This window comes from Ruditapes philippinarum, unplaced genomic scaffold (genome assembly GCF_026571515.1).
Source record: "Ruditapes philippinarum isolate M1 unplaced genomic scaffold, ASM2657151v2 ctg298_1_1_1_1, whole genome shotgun sequence".
NCBI classification, from domain to species: Eukaryota; Metazoa; Mollusca; class Bivalvia; order Venerida; family Veneridae; genus Ruditapes; species Ruditapes philippinarum.
In genome coordinates this window covers 764,182-783,387 of record NW_026853973.1, presented here as the reverse complement: position 1 = coordinate 783,387, position 19,206 = coordinate 764,182, and the positions used below count along the sequence as shown (strand labels likewise).

Here is a 19,206-nt window from a genome sequence, read left to right as displayed (position 1 = left end):
TAGTTATTAAGCACGAAGCATCTTCTAGTGAGTGTCTACAAAGTTTGTTCGAATAAAAGCCCAAGGGTCAAAATTGGCCCCGCCCCGGGAGACATTGATTTTCCTAATATGTGTATAGCAAAAACTTAAAAATCTTCTTTGAAAAAAAACCGAATAGCTAGGGTTTAGATATTAAGCATGAAACATTTTCTAGTAAGTGTCTACAAAGATTGTTAAAATAAAGCCCTGAGGTCAAAACTGGCCCTGTCCCAGGTGTGTCATTGTTTTTAACTATATGTGTAAAGAAAAAACTTGAAAAGCTTGTGATTTTAGACCGGCTATAAGCAAACTCATATCATCTGAATGGAAAGCAAATTTGGACAATGCGGTTTTTAAAAACGTTACGCTATAAACCTCTCTTGGCACCCAATCTCTATCTGTCAAACCGCCATGATCAAATAGTTCTTCTTCGATGCGAATTGGACACACTAAAAGTACGACCTTACTCTCACAAATGATAATGCCCCCTTTCTGTGTAGGCTTGTAAATGAAATTTTACTGTCAAACACTTTCTTCTTGAATGTCATGATTTTACACAGGCCCGTAATAGAATTTATCATGTAAACTCACCCAAAGAACTCTTTAATACAATTCATCAAAAAACTTGATTATTTGAAAGAGATAAACTTGTACTTTAGGATTAATTGACTCATTTTTATTGTCATTTACAAAACATTACATAACATTTTAAGTTGACATATGTGTTGACGTGGTGTAAAAATCCAAACAAACAAATTTTCCGGCAATTAAAGAGAACACGTATAGGATATGTCATCTTGAATGCATATAATGTTTATTTAATGACGGATGCATTCACAAAGAAAATATTACTGTAACATCAGCACAATTGTTTCGAAACAAAAGCTTAATGACATTAACTGTGTCGGTTTAACCTAAAACCCAATCAATCAAACAAACACACAAACATAAAACATAGAACTTTCAAAGCAAACAATTATCTAAAAAAATCATGTGTTAATTTCTCTTCTTATTTTGAGATAAATATAAATTCATTAAATACTAACTTGTCTTATTTTAACTATATAGAAACACTTTGTTCTTTAAAAAACAATTTTTTTAATCCAATGTATAGAATTCAATGTTTTACAGTGTATAAATGTATTTTGTACTAATCACTACATTTCATAGTTCCTAATAGTGCATTACTGAACGGTTTTATACATTTCTTTTATATTTTATAAGTGAGACTTTAAAAAGAATAGTGGTTTTGTTTGTTGTTTAATTAGAACATATACATTTTATCCGGAACTTATTGTCAGGAGGAGAGTTATCTCCTTTTTATTTTTTTACCATGCTTAAGAAATACTACTTTTTACTTTTTCTTAAACTTCTTTTAAAGGAACTCCACTGAGGTTCAAAAGTCTAATATCATAAAATTATTCTTTTACACAGATCAGCTGGGGCACGTAAAACAGGAAGACATGCAAAAAATAATTCAGAAATATACTAAAAACTGAACTGAATTGCGTATTTTTGTGCTATTTTTTGATACGATTTGAGTTAAAAGCGTTTAAACGCATTTGAATTTTGCTCATTTTTCACAATTTGAATGATTGTCCTGGATAAACCGCAAAAGCGAATGATCTAAAATTTTGCACACAAGTTACTGATCTAGACCTACATCAAACTGAGCATTAATCTCAAAAAATATTTCCAGTTTCGTCATGTCAAAAAACCTCAGTGGAGTCCCTTTAATATTTTTGATTCAAAATTCATTGACGTGTTTGTTATATGGTGAATAAGATGTTTTAGTTTTCTATATTGATACTTAGATAGATGTATTGTACTTTCCCCATATTTTCCCCATATTTGGTTTTGCTGATCTGTGTAAAATATTGAATTAGTCGAGCGACCTGACTCATCTAATAGTTCTTGTTTTTTAAGTTTATTTAATAAGATATTACTCTTAGATGTAATAACTATTTAATGCAAACTTTCTTATCAAGCAGACTGATCGATCCAATGCATTATTACGCGATAATGCCCTGAATAAGGAATAGATGGTAAATTATTGGTCCACATATGTTGTTTAATAAGAAAAGATTATAATACATAACATGCGGTTTTTTTGTAAAAAGATACATGGTTTATCTTTGAATTCCTAGTAATTTATAAATTAGGACAATGACATTCGTGACGTTTAAATTTCCCTTTAAAATAACATATTTCGGTCATAATATTCTGCAGGCTCTTTACAGTATACGTATAACTTTCATATTGTTCGGTAATTTTAAAGTGTTTTTAAATTTCTTTAGTTTCATTTTGTCTGAATATCTTTTAAGATTCGTCACATTTTTATTATAAAAGCCTTACTTTTTTCTAATAGCATTATAATGTGACAGCTTTTATTATCAGCAACTTTGATTTTTTTGTGAGTAAATGGATGTCATTAAAGCATTATTATTGATGTTTGTGGATATTTTCTTTTTAAAGTGCATTCAATTCTGTCTGTATAGAATATGCCATGTATCGTTACTGTCAAATATTGTTACGTCACACGTGATGTCATAATTAAAGTGATCGAAGGTCCTTATGATGCTGTTAAGAGTGTGTGTTTTGGGGGCACACTGGACTGACAAGTTAGACTATCAAAATATATTATTTGAGCATCCATACTGATTTTATAAAACTATGTCTTTATATTCCATTTACACTCCCTGATTCTGTAATATATAACGATCACAGAGTCATAAATGTTCTTTAGTTTGCCTATTAGGTCATAAAACAGCGAGGGATTTTCGATAATTTTATTTAAGTCATCCTATAATATATAAGATAATTAGCAATTTTGTGAGCATTTTTTATAAGTCATCCTATTTTATGAGATAGCGAGTTTTTTTTAATTATTTTTTTTAAAGTCATTCTATTTCATAAGATAGCGAGCATTTTTTTAAGTGTCTTTTGGTAACATGCAATAGTTAAGAAAATATATGACAATTTAAACAGCTAAAACGAGTAACATATTAATGGCTGTATATGTTTAAAGGTTTACATTTTTATTTTCTTATTATTATCTTTATTTTCTTCTAAATAAGTCGTTGTCTGGCACGCCATTTGTTATTGAAGACAGACATGAGACTAAAATGATTTGTTGTATAAACGCTATTGCATGCAGTTTTGCAGAATAGATTGAAATATTCAAATTTATACATTCTCAATCGACGAAAACATAGGGTAGAGACTAATCTTATAAAGCTGTCGTATAATTTCTATACACTCGTGTAATTTAGTTTTTGTTCTCCCGTTAGACTTTTTTCCCTTGTGGCTGAGGGGTTGCCTTAACGAGATGGGGCATCAGAATTGCAGCCGTCGTTCAAATCTGTGTGGTCGCAAAAGGCGTCTAAATGGGTTCGAATAACTGGAGATATCTTAACTCCAGTAGGTGAGGCGGTTTTCACAACTAGTGTTGCTTTTGATTTGTTACACCCGAGGTTAGCCAATATCAATGTTCCTGTTTCGGTGCCATATGACCTAAATTATGTTGATGCTTCGTAAAACCAAACAAAAGCAAACAAATAATTGATTCCAGTTAGTTTATCCATATAGGTTTATAAGGTTTAGTACCACTTTAGTCAGAATTGGGGGATGAGGGATGTTGCACTTTTTCATTATCCCTCATGTACACACACAATCTGCAATGTTCATGTAATTTTGTTGTGATTAATGGTCCCGAGGGAACACTCTTTCTCCCGATTTTGATGAGAAGTATTTCAGAACAGATAAAAAAATTACATTTAAAGCCTATATACAGTACAGAAACATTTTAGAGTCACGTTTTTTTTTTCAGTCATTGGTTTAGATGTGGCGTGGTGCCACTTCGACTAGATTCTTGGCGTTATGTTGAATTCTGCTTAAGCGGTGCTACGGGGCTACTTTCCAGTACCGTCCATGAACAGGCTCAATCTAACCGAGCCTGCAACATTTTACAATTTTGTCGTGTTGGGCTTTATTTTGGGATTCTGTTTTTCTCTAATTTATGAAAGATTCCCTGAATCTGAAAGAGTGTGTCCATTTTGCAAAGACTGTTAAAAAAGATATCCATGTGCTACTGTCCAACTTACTCTGTTGATAGGAATCTATTTTTTTAAAAGGCATTTATGTTTGATACAAATTTTAAATTAATTCATGTTATTGATAAGTTTCAATTTCAGTTTACTCACCCAGAAATGATACGTACATTAGCAAAAACCTGCTGTAATATATTGAAACTTCGAAATAACACTTTGTATAATAGAAAATGTAAACACAATATAGACTTTAAATTATTGATATGTCTTTAGTCAAATATTTCATTAAACTCTTAATAATTTTGTATTGACTTGTTAAGATATATTTGATCTCGTTACAAAATTGGACTGTATTTTACATCAGTTTAAATATGACCTACCATGTTTTAACCTAAATTGAGTTGCATTCTGTATAAACAAGGTAATTCTGCTAATAAGTCCACTCCTAATCAAAAGATAGCCTTTTGACAAATATTACTATAAAAATGCACACTTCTTGAAAGTCTGTATTTATATAGTGATCTTTTATTAAAGGTGTTGATGTTGGCAGATTTTATATTTGGTAGCATGTGATGTTTTAATATTTATTTAATACGTAATGTATTTGCATAGATATAAGTATGTGCGTATGTATTTTATATATACACATATACATGCTTGTTATATAACAGACTATAGTTTAAATTGCAAAATATGTAAAATATCGTTAGTATCTTGTTATTCTTCTTAAGGATATGTATTATGTAATGTTTATCTTTTATGTTGAAATATACGTAATTTTGCACAGATGTGACTTAAATGAATAAATATTGGTCAATATTTTTAACATGATGTAAAGTACTTTTGTCATATGTAAAAATCAATGTACTGGTTAGGAAATATCTAAATAAAGGCGTATTTGCCACGTCGCATTTCATTACGTAAGTCTCATGTAATATCGTGTAAGTGATACAGAAAAGTCTATACAATGGGAAGCAATTTATACTGGATAATTGTAAGTTTTATTGATACAAATTTCTTTAAAAGTTCTTTGTCAAACCTTGTTCTGTTAATAAGGAACTTTTATTTTTATAAATTAACTTAACCTTTTGTTTTCTTGTTATAAAAAATATAATAAAAGATGCGGATTATAGGAGAATTAATTGTCAGTAGAACCATTGAAATAAGTTATCATGTTTTCTAACATTTTAAATTTTTAATCTGCCAAATATTTGCTATTTCAAAATAAAAATGTTTATTTGTAAAATTTAAGGATCTATATACTATGATTATAGACCTTTTAATGACGCAGTCCGTTGCTATAAAAAATTGACCGGATGTAAAATTTTTTGTGCACGCGCAAACTGCGTTCGCCCTACATAGAAATGTAGTAGAAGTGCAAAGACAATTCTGAGTTAACGGTATAAAAAGATGTGTATTAAATAAATTTGAACAAAAAAGCAAAATATTCTTCGGTAGCTTTGAGCCCAAAATTGCATTTGTAATAAAAACACATATGATTGTAAGAATTCCCTTCGTCACCAAGTCGGACTAGAAAATCATTAAGATAATTGTTGTAACAATGTGAAAATATATGAGCCGCGTCACGACAAAACCAACATAGTCCAAAACCAACATAGTACGTTTGCGACCAGCATGGATCCAGACCAGCCTGAGCATCCGCGCATTCTGATCAGGATCCATGCTGTTCGCTTACCAACTCTATTACAAGTAGAGAAACTGATAGCGAACAGCATGGATCCTGCTCAGACTGCGCGGATGCGCAGGCTGGTCTGGATCCATGCTGGTCGCAAACCCATTATGTTGGTTTTGTCATGACGCGGCTCTACCATTATCAAAAAAAAGAAAGATCTACTTTACTCTTTTTGAAATAGTTCGTATAGAATAAAGAGATTTATGTAACATATGAAATCGAAGTTTTTGTTTTGTAATTTTATCCTCTATCCGATTTGCCTGTGATACAAAACGGTCATAACTATATGTTTTAGTTACTTAACAAAATCTCGAGAAGTTAAGAACATTTCCTAAATAGGAATCGAAAAAGCAAACATTTTCATCACGTTTATCGCAAAACATTTTCAAAATCTAGGCAAATGAATCCCACACTTTTTGTCACACAAAATTAATTTCAAACATCATTGATAAGATAGGTACATGTAAAATTTATCAAATTTATGATAAATTACGATTATCTATAAGAAATGTCATGGCACTTTAACGTACCGGTTGAATAATATAAGCTAGCTGAAAAACAACCGGTCACGTGTCCATATGTTTGACACTTACCCACTTGCCAATCCTCATTAAAACAAAGACAGTCTGCACTTCTAGTTGTGTAATAAAATTTTATTTTAAACATCTTGTTGTTTCATTATAAATTTCTGATGAAAAAGCCGTCTCTTGATACTTTAAACAGAGGACTTTAGTACGGATCATTGGCATTGTTAATCCGCATATTTTCTTATACATTGTATCATACTGTATATATTATAAGTAGCAAGTCAGATTTTACGAATTTACCGCTTTAAATCATGAAAAAATACTGTTTTCAGGGTGACATAACTTCAAATCGCGTTAATTAAAACACTCATATGTTAAAAAGTATGGCAGTGAATTCGCATTCACGACATTCTAGGAGTTCGTTGCTTTAGTAATGACACGTGTAAACCTTTGTACAAATTAACAGATATATCAAAGTGACACTTTTCAGCACACTTAAATGCAAGAGATGGTCCTTCAAATATGAAAGAAGCTGAAATACTGTGTAACTGCAGAAATGTTAAAGTTATTACTTTAATTTTCAATTGCATCGGTTATTTATCAAAATAAACTTTTTTTTAACTTATTGTCAATAATCTAGATTATATCAAAGGGTTAATGAAGTTGTTGAATACTATTAAATCTGTTCTTTTGTTATAGCTTGTTTTGCCCTGTACAGAATGCGCATGCACTAAATGCTCTTCCGTTTCTATGGAAATATCGTATTGAGAAAATTTCTATAGACACATTACACATACTATGCTTATCTTTTCATTTAACAATTTTAGTGTAAGAATTTATTCAAATCTAGGACAGTCTTACTAAAAATGCCTTATTTGGATATGGGAATTCACAAACTATATGAAGCAAGCATTCCCTATTACTGATAAAGTTGATTTGGTCCTTTCTTTACAAAAAACAAAACACCAGATTTTATGACACAATGTTTTCATACTGTGTTAATCTATAATGAGCTTAAAAAGTAACATATCTTCGCTGTGTGTTCTTAAAATATGTTTAGCCATTATCACCGTAATTCTCAAAGATCAAATTTGATTTAAATATATCTTTAAATCTCCATTAAATAAAATATGTAAACATATTTTTCTGTCGGCTTAAAAACCAAGCATTAAATAGTGTCGTTAATATTTTTAACGGTTTTGTTGTAAATCTCAATAAAAATTGCTCATAAGTAATGATTTTTAAAGGAAAACCCCACAGTAACATTAAAGTTCGTATACGAGTTTTAACATGCAGATGAAGACAAGTATAATTAGCTCGTGCGTGTGCTAAGTCACAGTGGTAAATCTGTTGCACAGCAAATATGAGAAATTCTTGTGAAAACAAACTTTTATTGTTTTAGTTTCACGGTACATTTGCCCTGTCGTTAACAAAAAGGTAAATCACCTCATAAAAAAGATCGATTTTGTATAAAAACATCCGTGACATTATGCGGAAATGTACTGTTAAATTCAGACTGCTACGTAAAATATGTTTGTTGATTTTCAATTGATGTACGAACGACCAAAGGCGGAGAAATAAATATAAATTGTACTTCCAATTTTGCCACAATGAAGTTTCAGAATTTTAGGGTTATAAAACTCAGTTTGGTTGTCTGGATACCAAAATAAGAACGAGAGTCGATATGAAACACATTTAATGTAGCTATTTCTTTTTTATGAACTTTATCAAATGTAGCTTTAAAGGTAACAACTAACAGAAAATTTGAAATTGCTGAATTTTGTGTTCATACATTTAGCGTTTATCAATAAGCATACAGACTACACTGGAAAGCGGATTGTTACTAAAAAGACGATGTATGGAAAAAAGAAATGCAATGACAGTTTCAATGTCGAGACTATTTGCAATATGTTGTAAAATTGAAATAACAATTTGACCTAAACATCGCTCTATATTTTTAATAACATTATATGCAAATCTATATTTATCCAACAATTATCCTCATAAACTGCAAAAAAGATATGCCGTACGAAATCTGCTGTGGTCATAGTATTATTTTTACAATAGCTGTAGCTCTTAAATTTGGTTTGCTATTGCTAATCATGGTCATGCAACTACATAGTTAGGTTAAGAAGCAGACGCTTGTTTTGGTTGAGTCTATCATGTTTTGTTTAGGGGGTGAGTTGTCATACACAAATTTACAATTTTTATGCATTTATTTTTTCCAATGATTGTTATTATCTTAAATGCTTCTGGGATTGCACATCCCGCTGTCTATGTTTCTTTGTTGACTGAATTGTTTTGGTCTCTACACATGTATTACTTCCATGTACATTATTGCACGAAACACTCGTGTAGTCCGATAACAAAGGCGAGGTAGCTGGACGTTTATTTTTCCTTGTTTTTGCCGATGTTGAGTTATTAACCGGTGTATTATTATTATTATTCGACATCAGCTAGGTGTATCAAGAAGTACATTCAACTATTTAGTAATCCAAAAAGTCCTTTATAACTTGTTAATTTGAATTTTTTCACAGAGCGGTAAAATTTTACATCTCACTGTACACTTGTCACGTGACGAAAAAACACATCGATATCATTACAATCAGGCAGAGAAAAAGAGTAAATCGATTATCTTTATGTAGCAAACAAACTTTGAATTAAACTTTGAATTGCAAATTTATTTTCATATCTTTTCGGTAGGATAAACCAGGCATTTTCGTATCATAAAATGGCTACCGTTTGCAGTATCAAGTGATTATCCAAAGCACCACCGCGACTTAGCATTGGAATAATAAAAATAGCTAACCTCGGCACATCGTATAGGATGGAAAATATCTTTTACATATTTTATTGTAGTTAATATTAACAAACTGTGTCTTTCGGGTTTGTTTTATCAATATATAACCAATTATGATGTTAATCATATCTCAAATCTGCGACTATGATTTACAATAAAATTCTACCTTTAGTGTATTAAAATGGTATTTAATTTCCTGTAGATCTAATTTCTTATTTTGCTGATTATGCTTCAATGCCAGTCAATTGACCGTGAAATTTTCTTTTCATATTTTTGATTTCTTATGAAATCATTTTTTTTTTCTCATCTGAAGGCATGCAACTTTAATATGTTGATACATTAATTACAGTCATGAAAATGTTTAAAGATATAAAATATCTCATGACATGTTTGTTCATTTTACATTACACATACGTTCCCCCTCCGGCAAAGCATTTTAAGGCAACATTGATAACGCATTTATTGATAGTTTCCGTTCTTAATATGTTTTCGTTTCGTATGGTGCTAAAATAACATATTACAAGATACAAGATACAAGAAACTTTATTTTAAGTCGGTTTACATATTACAAGAAACATTAGCTAATAAGCTATTTACCGACAATAACAAAGGCATAAAACATATTTACTAACATATTGTATAAACTAACGTCATGGAATGTATACATATCAGTAACATGTATCATGTAATTTATATTAGAAAATAAATACGGCAACGACGTTATCCTCTGTATGCAACTCACTCATAAAGGCCAAGAAATGACGTCATTTTAAATTTTCATGTTAGAGGTATAAAGACTAATCGAGCCCCAATGTTAACACAGTATAATCCAGTTTGATATGTAATTTTAAATTGTTGGAAAACATTTTTTTTTGTGACAGTAAGATGTAGAACAGAAGAGCCATATACAAATATCGGCAGCGTAAATAATCTACACTTGAAAAAAAAATGCGTGAACGATCTTTATCTTGACGTGTAAGAATCGATTCAGATTACAATGTATGGGATCATGAAATAATACTATTCTAAGCGGTGTCAAACAGCTGTGACACCAGTGTGTAGGAATTGACAACGAGTGCCATGTCCCCCGATTTGTTATTCCTTGTATCCAAACAACAAACGATAATCCGATAGGGGCAAATTATGGAAATGTCGAAGTGTACAAGTATCTTATGAAAATATTTCATTGCTGATATATCTTTAATTTTTTGTTACTGAACAAACAAAATTCTAGTGTATGCCCTGTCCGACCATTGATCTAAACCTTTAATCCACTTTACAGAAATATACAAGAAGTGATCCAGAAAAAAGCAGATAAGCTGATTTATTTTTAATAATGAAACATAGTTTCATGCTTTTTATGCTGGTTGTTCCATACATAAGGAAAACACTGATGGATTTTCTTTACACAAAACGTATAGATTAAAGTTGCAAAAGGGCAACATTCAATATTCATGGGCGGGGCAATAGATTTAAAGGTGTTTGATATAAATTTGACGTGATATTTATTTTGAATGTTCATCTGTGAAAGTAAATCAAAATTGTAAACATCATTTTACGCATATTTTCTAAAACAAATGGCGTCACGTATGGGATTGGACGTCATTCATGACTATACACTTGTTATAAATCCTTTATAAAAAACTGGAAATCAAAAATATGCCATGAAATTAAAGGGCAAGAAGAAGGAAAGTAAAAGAAAAAAAGAGAAGTTGTTCATGAGGTACACATTTAGGGAACGTGCAAGCAATGTTACAAAACAGCATCTTTAAGTGGTAAAACTTGTTGTCTGACTGATTAGAATAGGCAAATAAATTACAGCGTAGCAGAAGAAATGTGAAAGTTGAAGATCCTACATAGAAGTCTGTTCATATGAGAGCAGGGTTTATGTTTTCAATAAAGGTCACATTGACCTTGCCTTTGCCTAAGTGACATCAAAATAGTCGGGAATTATAGATCTTGCTGATGGTTTGGGGTCATTCAATTAATTTTTTCAGCCAGGTTATTAACTCGTTTACTAGTATATTTGTACTACTCTCAAATAACAGAAAATACGACAGCTAAGACACACATTTTATCACAAAACATCCAGAAAGTGTGAATAATTAAAGCAATTCCAGGCACGGATTTATATTACATTTATAATTATAATTGAGATCCGTGATTCTAGGACAATGCGCACTTATGAACAAATAACCAGTCCTACTGTATCCCAGTACTTTTATTTTACGACGAAAAATCTTTCTACTGATATGTGCTGTACTTATCATGATCTGATCAGAAAAGAACATTAATATGATTTTTTACAATGTGAATTTCAGTATTCAAAACTAATGCGCTAGCATTTGATATATCTGCAAAGATTATCATATTATAGAATTGAAATTATAAAAAAAATAAAAAGCTCATTATAGAGTTTAATTGTAAACATTGAAATTGTATACTCGTAAATATATATGTATTCATGTGGCTATAAATATATGATCGTGTGAACATTTGTATGTTTTGTTGTTGTTGTTTGTTTTACGTCGCACCAAAACGTTTAGGTCATAGAGCGTCTTTCCGGCGTTACTTGTGAAGCAAGACCTCAGATGCAGTTCCGAGCATTATTTCAGGTACAAAGGGCACCTGAGTAGAACCACCGACGTTTTGAAAGCTCCTCACAAGAAAGAATCCAAAGTCCCAGATGGGATTCGAACCACAGTAGTGAGGGGCAAGTGGTTTGAAGTCAATGACCTTAACTATTCGGTCACGGACGCCTCTCGTGTGACAATATGCAAATTAAACATCATGTTGAACTGACGTCATTTTTGTCTCAAATATATAGGTTACACTGGGAATTGCAAGTGCAGCACAACTGACTGACGCAGCCTGTGGTGAACTGACAGCTTGTACAACTCATGAAAACGTTTGTTTTGTTTTATTTAACTGAATGTGTCCTGCTTCTAAAACTTGTTTATAACTAAACTTATGTATAAAATAATAGTCTCATTATTTTAAATTGAACAGATTTTTCCAATAGGTTAATCTAGGTTTGACAGTTGTGTAGTCGTCAAAAGAATTTCATATTGTAATCAACAATGTATGATAATCACAGAATAGAAATTATTTTAATTACGTGATAAAAGGAATTATTTTGCTTTGGTTTATCGGGTTTTTGTCTTCATGTTAAGCATAAAAGCAAATTCCAAAAACCGAGTTTAGAGTTTTGTCTGAGACAGCAGACATTGAAAAAGGGCAACATTGCTTAGGGAAATGTAACCAAACGGATAGTAATTGCTTTGTTTAAACTAAAATTATTCTCTGTGGAGTACCATTTTTCCTGAAATAAATACTTTTTATTTTAATGATGATCTGAGCACGAACGTTAATTTTGAAAAACAAATCATATAAAAGAGTTGTTGTTTTCAGTGCCCAGCAGAGAAAGCATGTGTTGGAGAAGAAGGAAACAAGTTTTGCCGAGGATGTAAATCATTAAACATTTGAGCCGCGCCATGACAAAACCAACATAACGCATTTGCGACCAGCATGGATCCAGACCAGCCTGTGCATCCGCGAAGTCTGATCAGGATCCATGCTGTTCGCTTACAAACCCTATAAGAAGTAGAGAAACTGAACGCGAACATCGTGTATCCTATTCATACTGCGCAAATGCGCAGGCTGGTCTGGATCCATGCTGGTCGCAAACGCGTTATATTGGTTTTGTCATAGCGCGGCTTATTTATTAACTAATTATGATTCTTGAAGTCTATTCTTTTTGTAGCAAGAACATTGTTCATCAAAATTGAAATTGCAAATTATTGTTAATACACTCCGGTATATTGCCGAACTTTCTATGTACACGTTCAGTTCACTGACCAGTATCACTGTCAATCATATTTATTCTGAATTTTAAATGGACTGTCAAGAAAACAAAACATACATTAAAATAGTCAATCTTATCTTTTTCGTCAACAATATGATATCAAGAGTCAAAGTTGCACTGATGTTTAACTTAAAAGGAAATATCAAAACATATATGATAAAGTCCTTGACTTTCGTTTTTTAAATTTACTTTATTTTGTCAAAGGTAATTGTGAACAAAAGAGTCAATGCGTTCAACAAGGTCAAGGTACAACATGTAATTGCGATGGATATGCTTTAAAAGGACCACGATGCGATTGTGAAATTCAATCATCCAAAGGTGAATATTATATATTTACTTATTTTTTCCATATATATGAAATATGATATACAAACACTGTCAAAATAGCTTAGCTAGAATTTCGAATAATATAAATTGCAGTAGCTCTATAAAGATATAATAAAAAAACCCCCAACCCCTCTCGTCTTTTAAAATGAATTTGTCTATAATGGAAAGTCTACAATACACAACAATACCTGGATAGTATTGAGCATCATACATAACAGCAAACCATGAAATAATTACATGAGCCGCGTCATGACAAAACCAACGTAATGCGTTTGCGACCAGCATGGATCCAGACCAGTCTGCGTATCCGCACAGTCTGATCAGGATCCATGCTATTCGCTTATCAACTCTATTTCAAGTAGAGAAACTGATAGCGAACAACATGGATCCTGATCAGACTGCGCGTATTCGCAGGCTGGTCTGGATTCATGCTGGTCGCAAACCCATTATGTTGGTTTTGACCCATTATATTCGTGGTACATGGTTCAATATTTTATATATTTATATAGCAGATAATAAGCTGTTGTAAAACAAATTATTATTCATTAAACAAATGCCCATACTAAATACCTTGGAACTTAATAAAACATTTCAAGCACTTATTTATAAGAATATCGGGGATTGCCACTCCTTGTGAAAATTATTGGCCTTTCACCAAATTAAATCTGGGCTTTTATTTTAAGATTCGTTAAAAAGTAATCATTGGAAAAAATACTGCAATCAATGTATGATTTTTCGGAAAGGGGGGTTTAAAAGAAACGTATCAACATTTTTACAATTGTATGAGGTAAAGAATTATCAACAGGAAACCGCTTTTTGCTGAAACTACGGTAAAAAGGGGTAATTACTATGTAGACACTTAATGGACTGAAGTAGAATTCGTAGTCGTCTTGTATTTTACAATGTTCCATCTTTGTACAAAGTATTTAAAAGATATATATTCCGGAAAGCATGAAACATGACTGACCGATCGACCGACCAATGAGCTTAGTCTTAAGGCCTCAACAGACGGTAGGATTTAGCTGTACAACACTAATTAGAGGTAAGACGTACAATTTTCAAAGCAATACAACACTAGCATTCAGACGGTAATTCTACACTGTATGAATCATCTGAGGTTTCCCTAAAAAGGATCCCTCCCAACAGTTTAATACCGTGACATAATCATTTTCGGAATAATTTTGGATTCGAACAAAACACAACTTTGGGTCTCTGGAAGAGTTTTTAGTCCCCTACCGGTTTACCGGAGGGGACTTTAGGTTTACCCTCCGTCCGTCTGTCTGTCTGTCCGTCCGTCAGTCCGTCCACAAAACTGGATCCCGCGATAACGCAAAAAATACTGAAAATATTTTAATGAAACTTGATATAAGGATAGATGGCAGTATGGAGATTATGCACGTCTTTTTCTTTTCTTCCTATGTTGAAAATTCTGGTTGCTATGGCAACAAATAGACTGAAAATATGGCAAATTTTACACATAACCTGGATCCAGTGATAACACACAAAAACACAAAAAGTACTGAAAATATGTTTAGGTAACTTGACATATGGGTAGATGGCAGTATGGAAATTATGCACATCCTTTTCTTATCTTCCTATGTTGAAAATTCTGGTTGCTATGGCAACAAATAGACTGAATTTCAAGATTTCTTATTCTAGTTTTTAAGTTTTTTCACTATAAGTTCTTTATTTCTTAAGGTATTTTCTTCAAACTTTAAATATAAGTTGCTTGTCATCAACCACATCATATGTGACAAGGTTTACAACTCTAGTACAAAATTTATCAGAATTACCTCCCTTGAACTTAAAATTTTCATGAAAAAAACATTGTTTTTTTAATAACTTCTTTTTCTGAATGTATCTACTTCAAACTTCATACAAATGTTTCTTATTGTCACTCAACATTTATGAGTGTTCAATACTATAGCAAGACTATTTCCAGAATTATGCCCCTTTTGAACTTAGACTTTTTTTTTGAGAAATTGGTAATTTTTACTCCAACTTCTTCAATCATGATAGGATTTTAAAAATGTTATATTTTGATAACAGGGATGTTTAAAAAATAACTTGATAGTGTCCTTCAGTCCGTCTGTCTGTACATAAAAACTGTTTCCTGTGATCACTTTTAAAGAACTTTTTCAACAAATTTACTTAAAATAGGAACCTAAGTGAATGGCCAATGGCCCTTCAGAATGTTGCTTGGGCTCTTACCGGTAGGGGACTTATGGATTGCTTGCAATACTCTGATAATTGCTTGTTCAACATCATTTTACCTCCCTCATCTTACTACTATGTTTACCTTTTAGCCCTAATTGTTCAGGAATTTCATTCATTACACCCATTATCAGGAGATAATTTGGTAATATGTTACTTGTCATTGTGAGAGGTCTGTAGAAATCTGTTCGACAAGATTTTTAAAATAGAACATGTCTTATCCCTTACATCTAGAATTCAGTAGCCTTCACACATTAAGATTTGCCTGTACATCTTAGTTTTAATTGGTGTTGTACTTCAAAATCCTACCGTCTGTTGAGGCCTTTATAGACACATTCGTTAAACTTCGTTTGTGGTGGTATACAGATAATAATATGAACTTGGATAGTACATGTATTTGTATTTTTGATTAGGCATTCATGTTTTTGTCCTTGATAGCTAACTAACATGGTAGTGTTACAGGTATTTTATAATATATATTTATCTATTTTAATAAATACATGTAATTAGTGATTTACAAGTTCATTATACATGTATATAACATTTTTAGGGCATGCTGTTTGGTTGTTTTACTGAATAAGACATTTCACCATATTTCTTTATATCGTAAACTTCAAACAATTTGCCCCTCACCATTGTGAGTTCAAATCCAGCTAGGAATCTTGTTTTTTGCATATGAAAAAAGCTATCCATCTAGGTATTGGAGAGTCAGTGGTTCTACTCATGTACTCTGGCTTGAAATAATGAACAAAAGAGACACCTGAGATCGACCCAACCATTGAAGCTGGGAATAAGCTACATTACTATTACAGTGTGTTATTGTGATTTAAAACAAAACAACAACCACATATACATTGTACCACGTATACATTAAATTGTTTTACGTTGTCTTTATTTAGATATGGACTGCAATAATTATACAGAATATTTCTTGGTCATAAGTGGTTACAAAATCAAAAACATTCAACCAACGACTACATCAACCTCCGCTGTGAATCAGTGCATAAAACTGTGCAAAATGGATCCAACATGCTTTGCATTTTATCAGTATCATGAATATTATTACGATACTTGCTATCTATATAGTGAACCAGCTGATAAAAATATATTGTTTAACAGTGTTGTCAAAGTACAATCACTTATGTATAAAGTTGCTTTCCGAAAATGCGAAATATTTGGATAAATTTCATAAATGTTCATAATGATGATGATGTGACAAAATTATCAGAATAATAACCCAATTATCAAACACTGAGATGCTGTGCTGATTTTACCTTGCATTTTGTTATCGACAGAACATAATAAATAAATGCTGCATTCATTTTGTTGTTATTTCTATATCACAATACCTGTAACCTAAATATTTTCCAACCAACAACGGCCAATAGCAAATCGGTTACTTTCAGAACGTTCTTTTTTCAAAATCTTTGACATGAGATTTACAATCACTCATCTATTTATCGCTTTATACTAACTTCCGGTTATAAACAATTAAAATTATTGAATACCGAATATTGTGAAAAATAACGTTCCGGAAATGAACTATTTATTGTTGGCCGATTTTAGATTTTTTTGGCGGGAAAGCATTGCAGTTAATCTACCTTTAAAACCGAGCTAAAGTTTGAGTTTAAGCTACAAAAACACAATTGTCATATTTTTTAAACAAATACATACATCATTGTATGTAGATTTTATTCGTTTGAGTAGAACTTCTAAATATCAATAATTTAGGTACAAAACTAAATGATTCTTGCATAATTTATATTTTATATAGATGTATATACTCAATGGTATATTTGGGATTGATAGCCTAGAATCGGCTTGCCCAAAAACATATAAATAATAGATTATAGAATGCACAATCACCTCTGCGAACGTAAAATATTTAAAAGTTTTTTTTATATTACTGAACTTGATAGCATTTTTTTTCCGACGGCCACTCATTTCTTGCAACAATTATCAGATATGACATAGAGGCTTTTATTAATAATTGAGGTGTTAGCGCCATCACTCTAAGTATAGAATTCGTATAAAACATAGGGCAACGAAATATATTGTTTCTGAAAATTCAGCCGAGTGCACTTTTAATACTTGAAAAAGTAGTTAAACAATGCCTGGTTCGGGCCTCATTATAGAAATAGAAATCTCTATATAACCGTGCGCGTAAACAATACAAACAAAATTGTATAATAGTTTGGGGACCTTTCTGTTGAAAATGTTAATAACTCGGTAGTTATGGAACGCCGTGTCTGTCTTATGTGATCAATGTTTTTGCTATCTTGTGAAATGATGATACTATTTTGTCGTTAAAGCATGTTAAAATATGCAATTTACATCATACTTTGTCAAAATACTTGTTCAAGCAGCATGTTAACTTGTCAAATAATCATGATGACATGTGCAGACAACATGTTAACTTGTCAAAGTAACATTATGACTTGTGCAAACAACATGTCAACTTGTAAAAGTATCATGATGACTTGTGCAAACAGCATGTAAACTTGTCGAATTATAGTGATGACATGCCCATGATACTTTGACAAGTTAGCATGTTTTCTGCACTAGTCATCATGAAATTTTGACAAGTAAACATGTTTTCTGCACAAGTCATCATGAAACTTTTTTACAAAATTAAAATGTTGCCTTGCAAAAATGCACAAACCCCAAAAAATTTGACAAGTAGAATTTTTAAGTCAAACACGATTTTCGACATGTTTTCGTTGTCTCAAAGTCCCATAAATTTTTTACAAAATTAAATTCGTTTTAAAAAAATAAAAGATAAAATACGGAAACTCTAACAAGTCATCATGATACTTTGACAAGTTGACATGTTGTCTGCACAAGTCATCATGAAACTTTGACAAATTAATATGTTGTTTGCCCATGTCATCAGCAAAATTCGACAAGTTGACATGCTGTTTGCACATGTCATCACGATTATTGGACAAGTTAACATGTTGTCTGCACAAGTCGTCATGAAATTTTTACAAGTTAACTTGTCGTTTTTACAAGTCATCGTAATACTTTGACAAGTTAACATGTTGTCTGCACAAGTTATCACGATACTTTGACAAGTTAACATGTTGTTTGCACATGTCATCACGAAAATTTGACAAGTTAACAAGTAATAACATTATTGTTTCACAAGATGCAAAAACATTGTTAACATAAGACAGTCACAGCGTTCCATTCTCCGTGATGACAAGGAAAGGGATAACGATAGAAAAATCATAATCATATGCTTGTACATTGGTTACTTTTTCTGAGGTGTCATATTGTGAACGGCTATTTTTGACTATGATACAAAAAGAGAAAGAACATCAAAACACTCGGCAATCCGATTTATACTCGGGAGTACCACCCACGTACAATCAGATAAGCCTCTTGTTTCGATGCTCTTTCTTTAACTAATACCCAGCAAAACCGAAACTTACTCAACCATGCAAGTAACGAGTAGATCTATAATTAATACATAAATAAACATAATTTTATCATTAAATATGATAAACAAGATCAACAAGGAAAGGCGGCGTTCAATAAACGCAACCCCCATGTGACCCAGCAACAAGAACCAATGACAAGGAACCCAGGCGGACCCAAACATAAAAAGGACAGGGCAACGACACGTTAATCATTAAATGATAAATAATTTGTAACTTATTAGGAATTCAAAGAAAATAATAATAGGCCCACAAAGGGGAAGGGGACAGGAG

The 19,206-nt window shown here is 31.9% G+C and overlaps 1 protein-coding gene across 1 annotated transcript; it reads left to right on the top strand.

The window, feature by feature from the left end:
- The first annotated feature begins 4,909 nt into the window (after nucleotides 1–4,909).
- LOC132738559 (uncharacterized) lies at nucleotides 4,910–16,812 on the top strand. The gene is made up of 5 exons (XM_060726068.1): nucleotides 4,910–5,061; nucleotides 11,915–11,995; nucleotides 12,499–12,553; nucleotides 13,157–13,270; nucleotides 16,393–16,812. The coding sequence occupies exons 1-5, from the start codon at nucleotides 5,035–5,037 to the stop codon at nucleotides 16,674–16,676; spliced, it is 561 nt and encodes a 186-aa protein (XP_060582051.1). The 5' UTR covers nucleotides 4,910–5,034; the 3' UTR covers nucleotides 16,677–16,812.
- Nucleotides 16,813–19,206: the final 2,394 nt, after the last annotated feature.

Coding starts and splice junctions, on each gene's coding strand:
- LOC132738559 (XM_060726068.1), top strand. CDS start 5,035: ATGGGAAGCAATTTATACTGGATAATT. Junction 5,062..11,914: donor GCAATTTATACTGGATAATT/GTAAGTTTTATT, acceptor TCAAATATATAG/GTTACACTGGGAATTGCAAG. Junction 12,554..13,156: donor AAACAAGTTTTGCCGAGGAT/GTAAATCATTAA, acceptor ATTTTGTCAAAG/GTAATTGTGAACAAAAGAGT.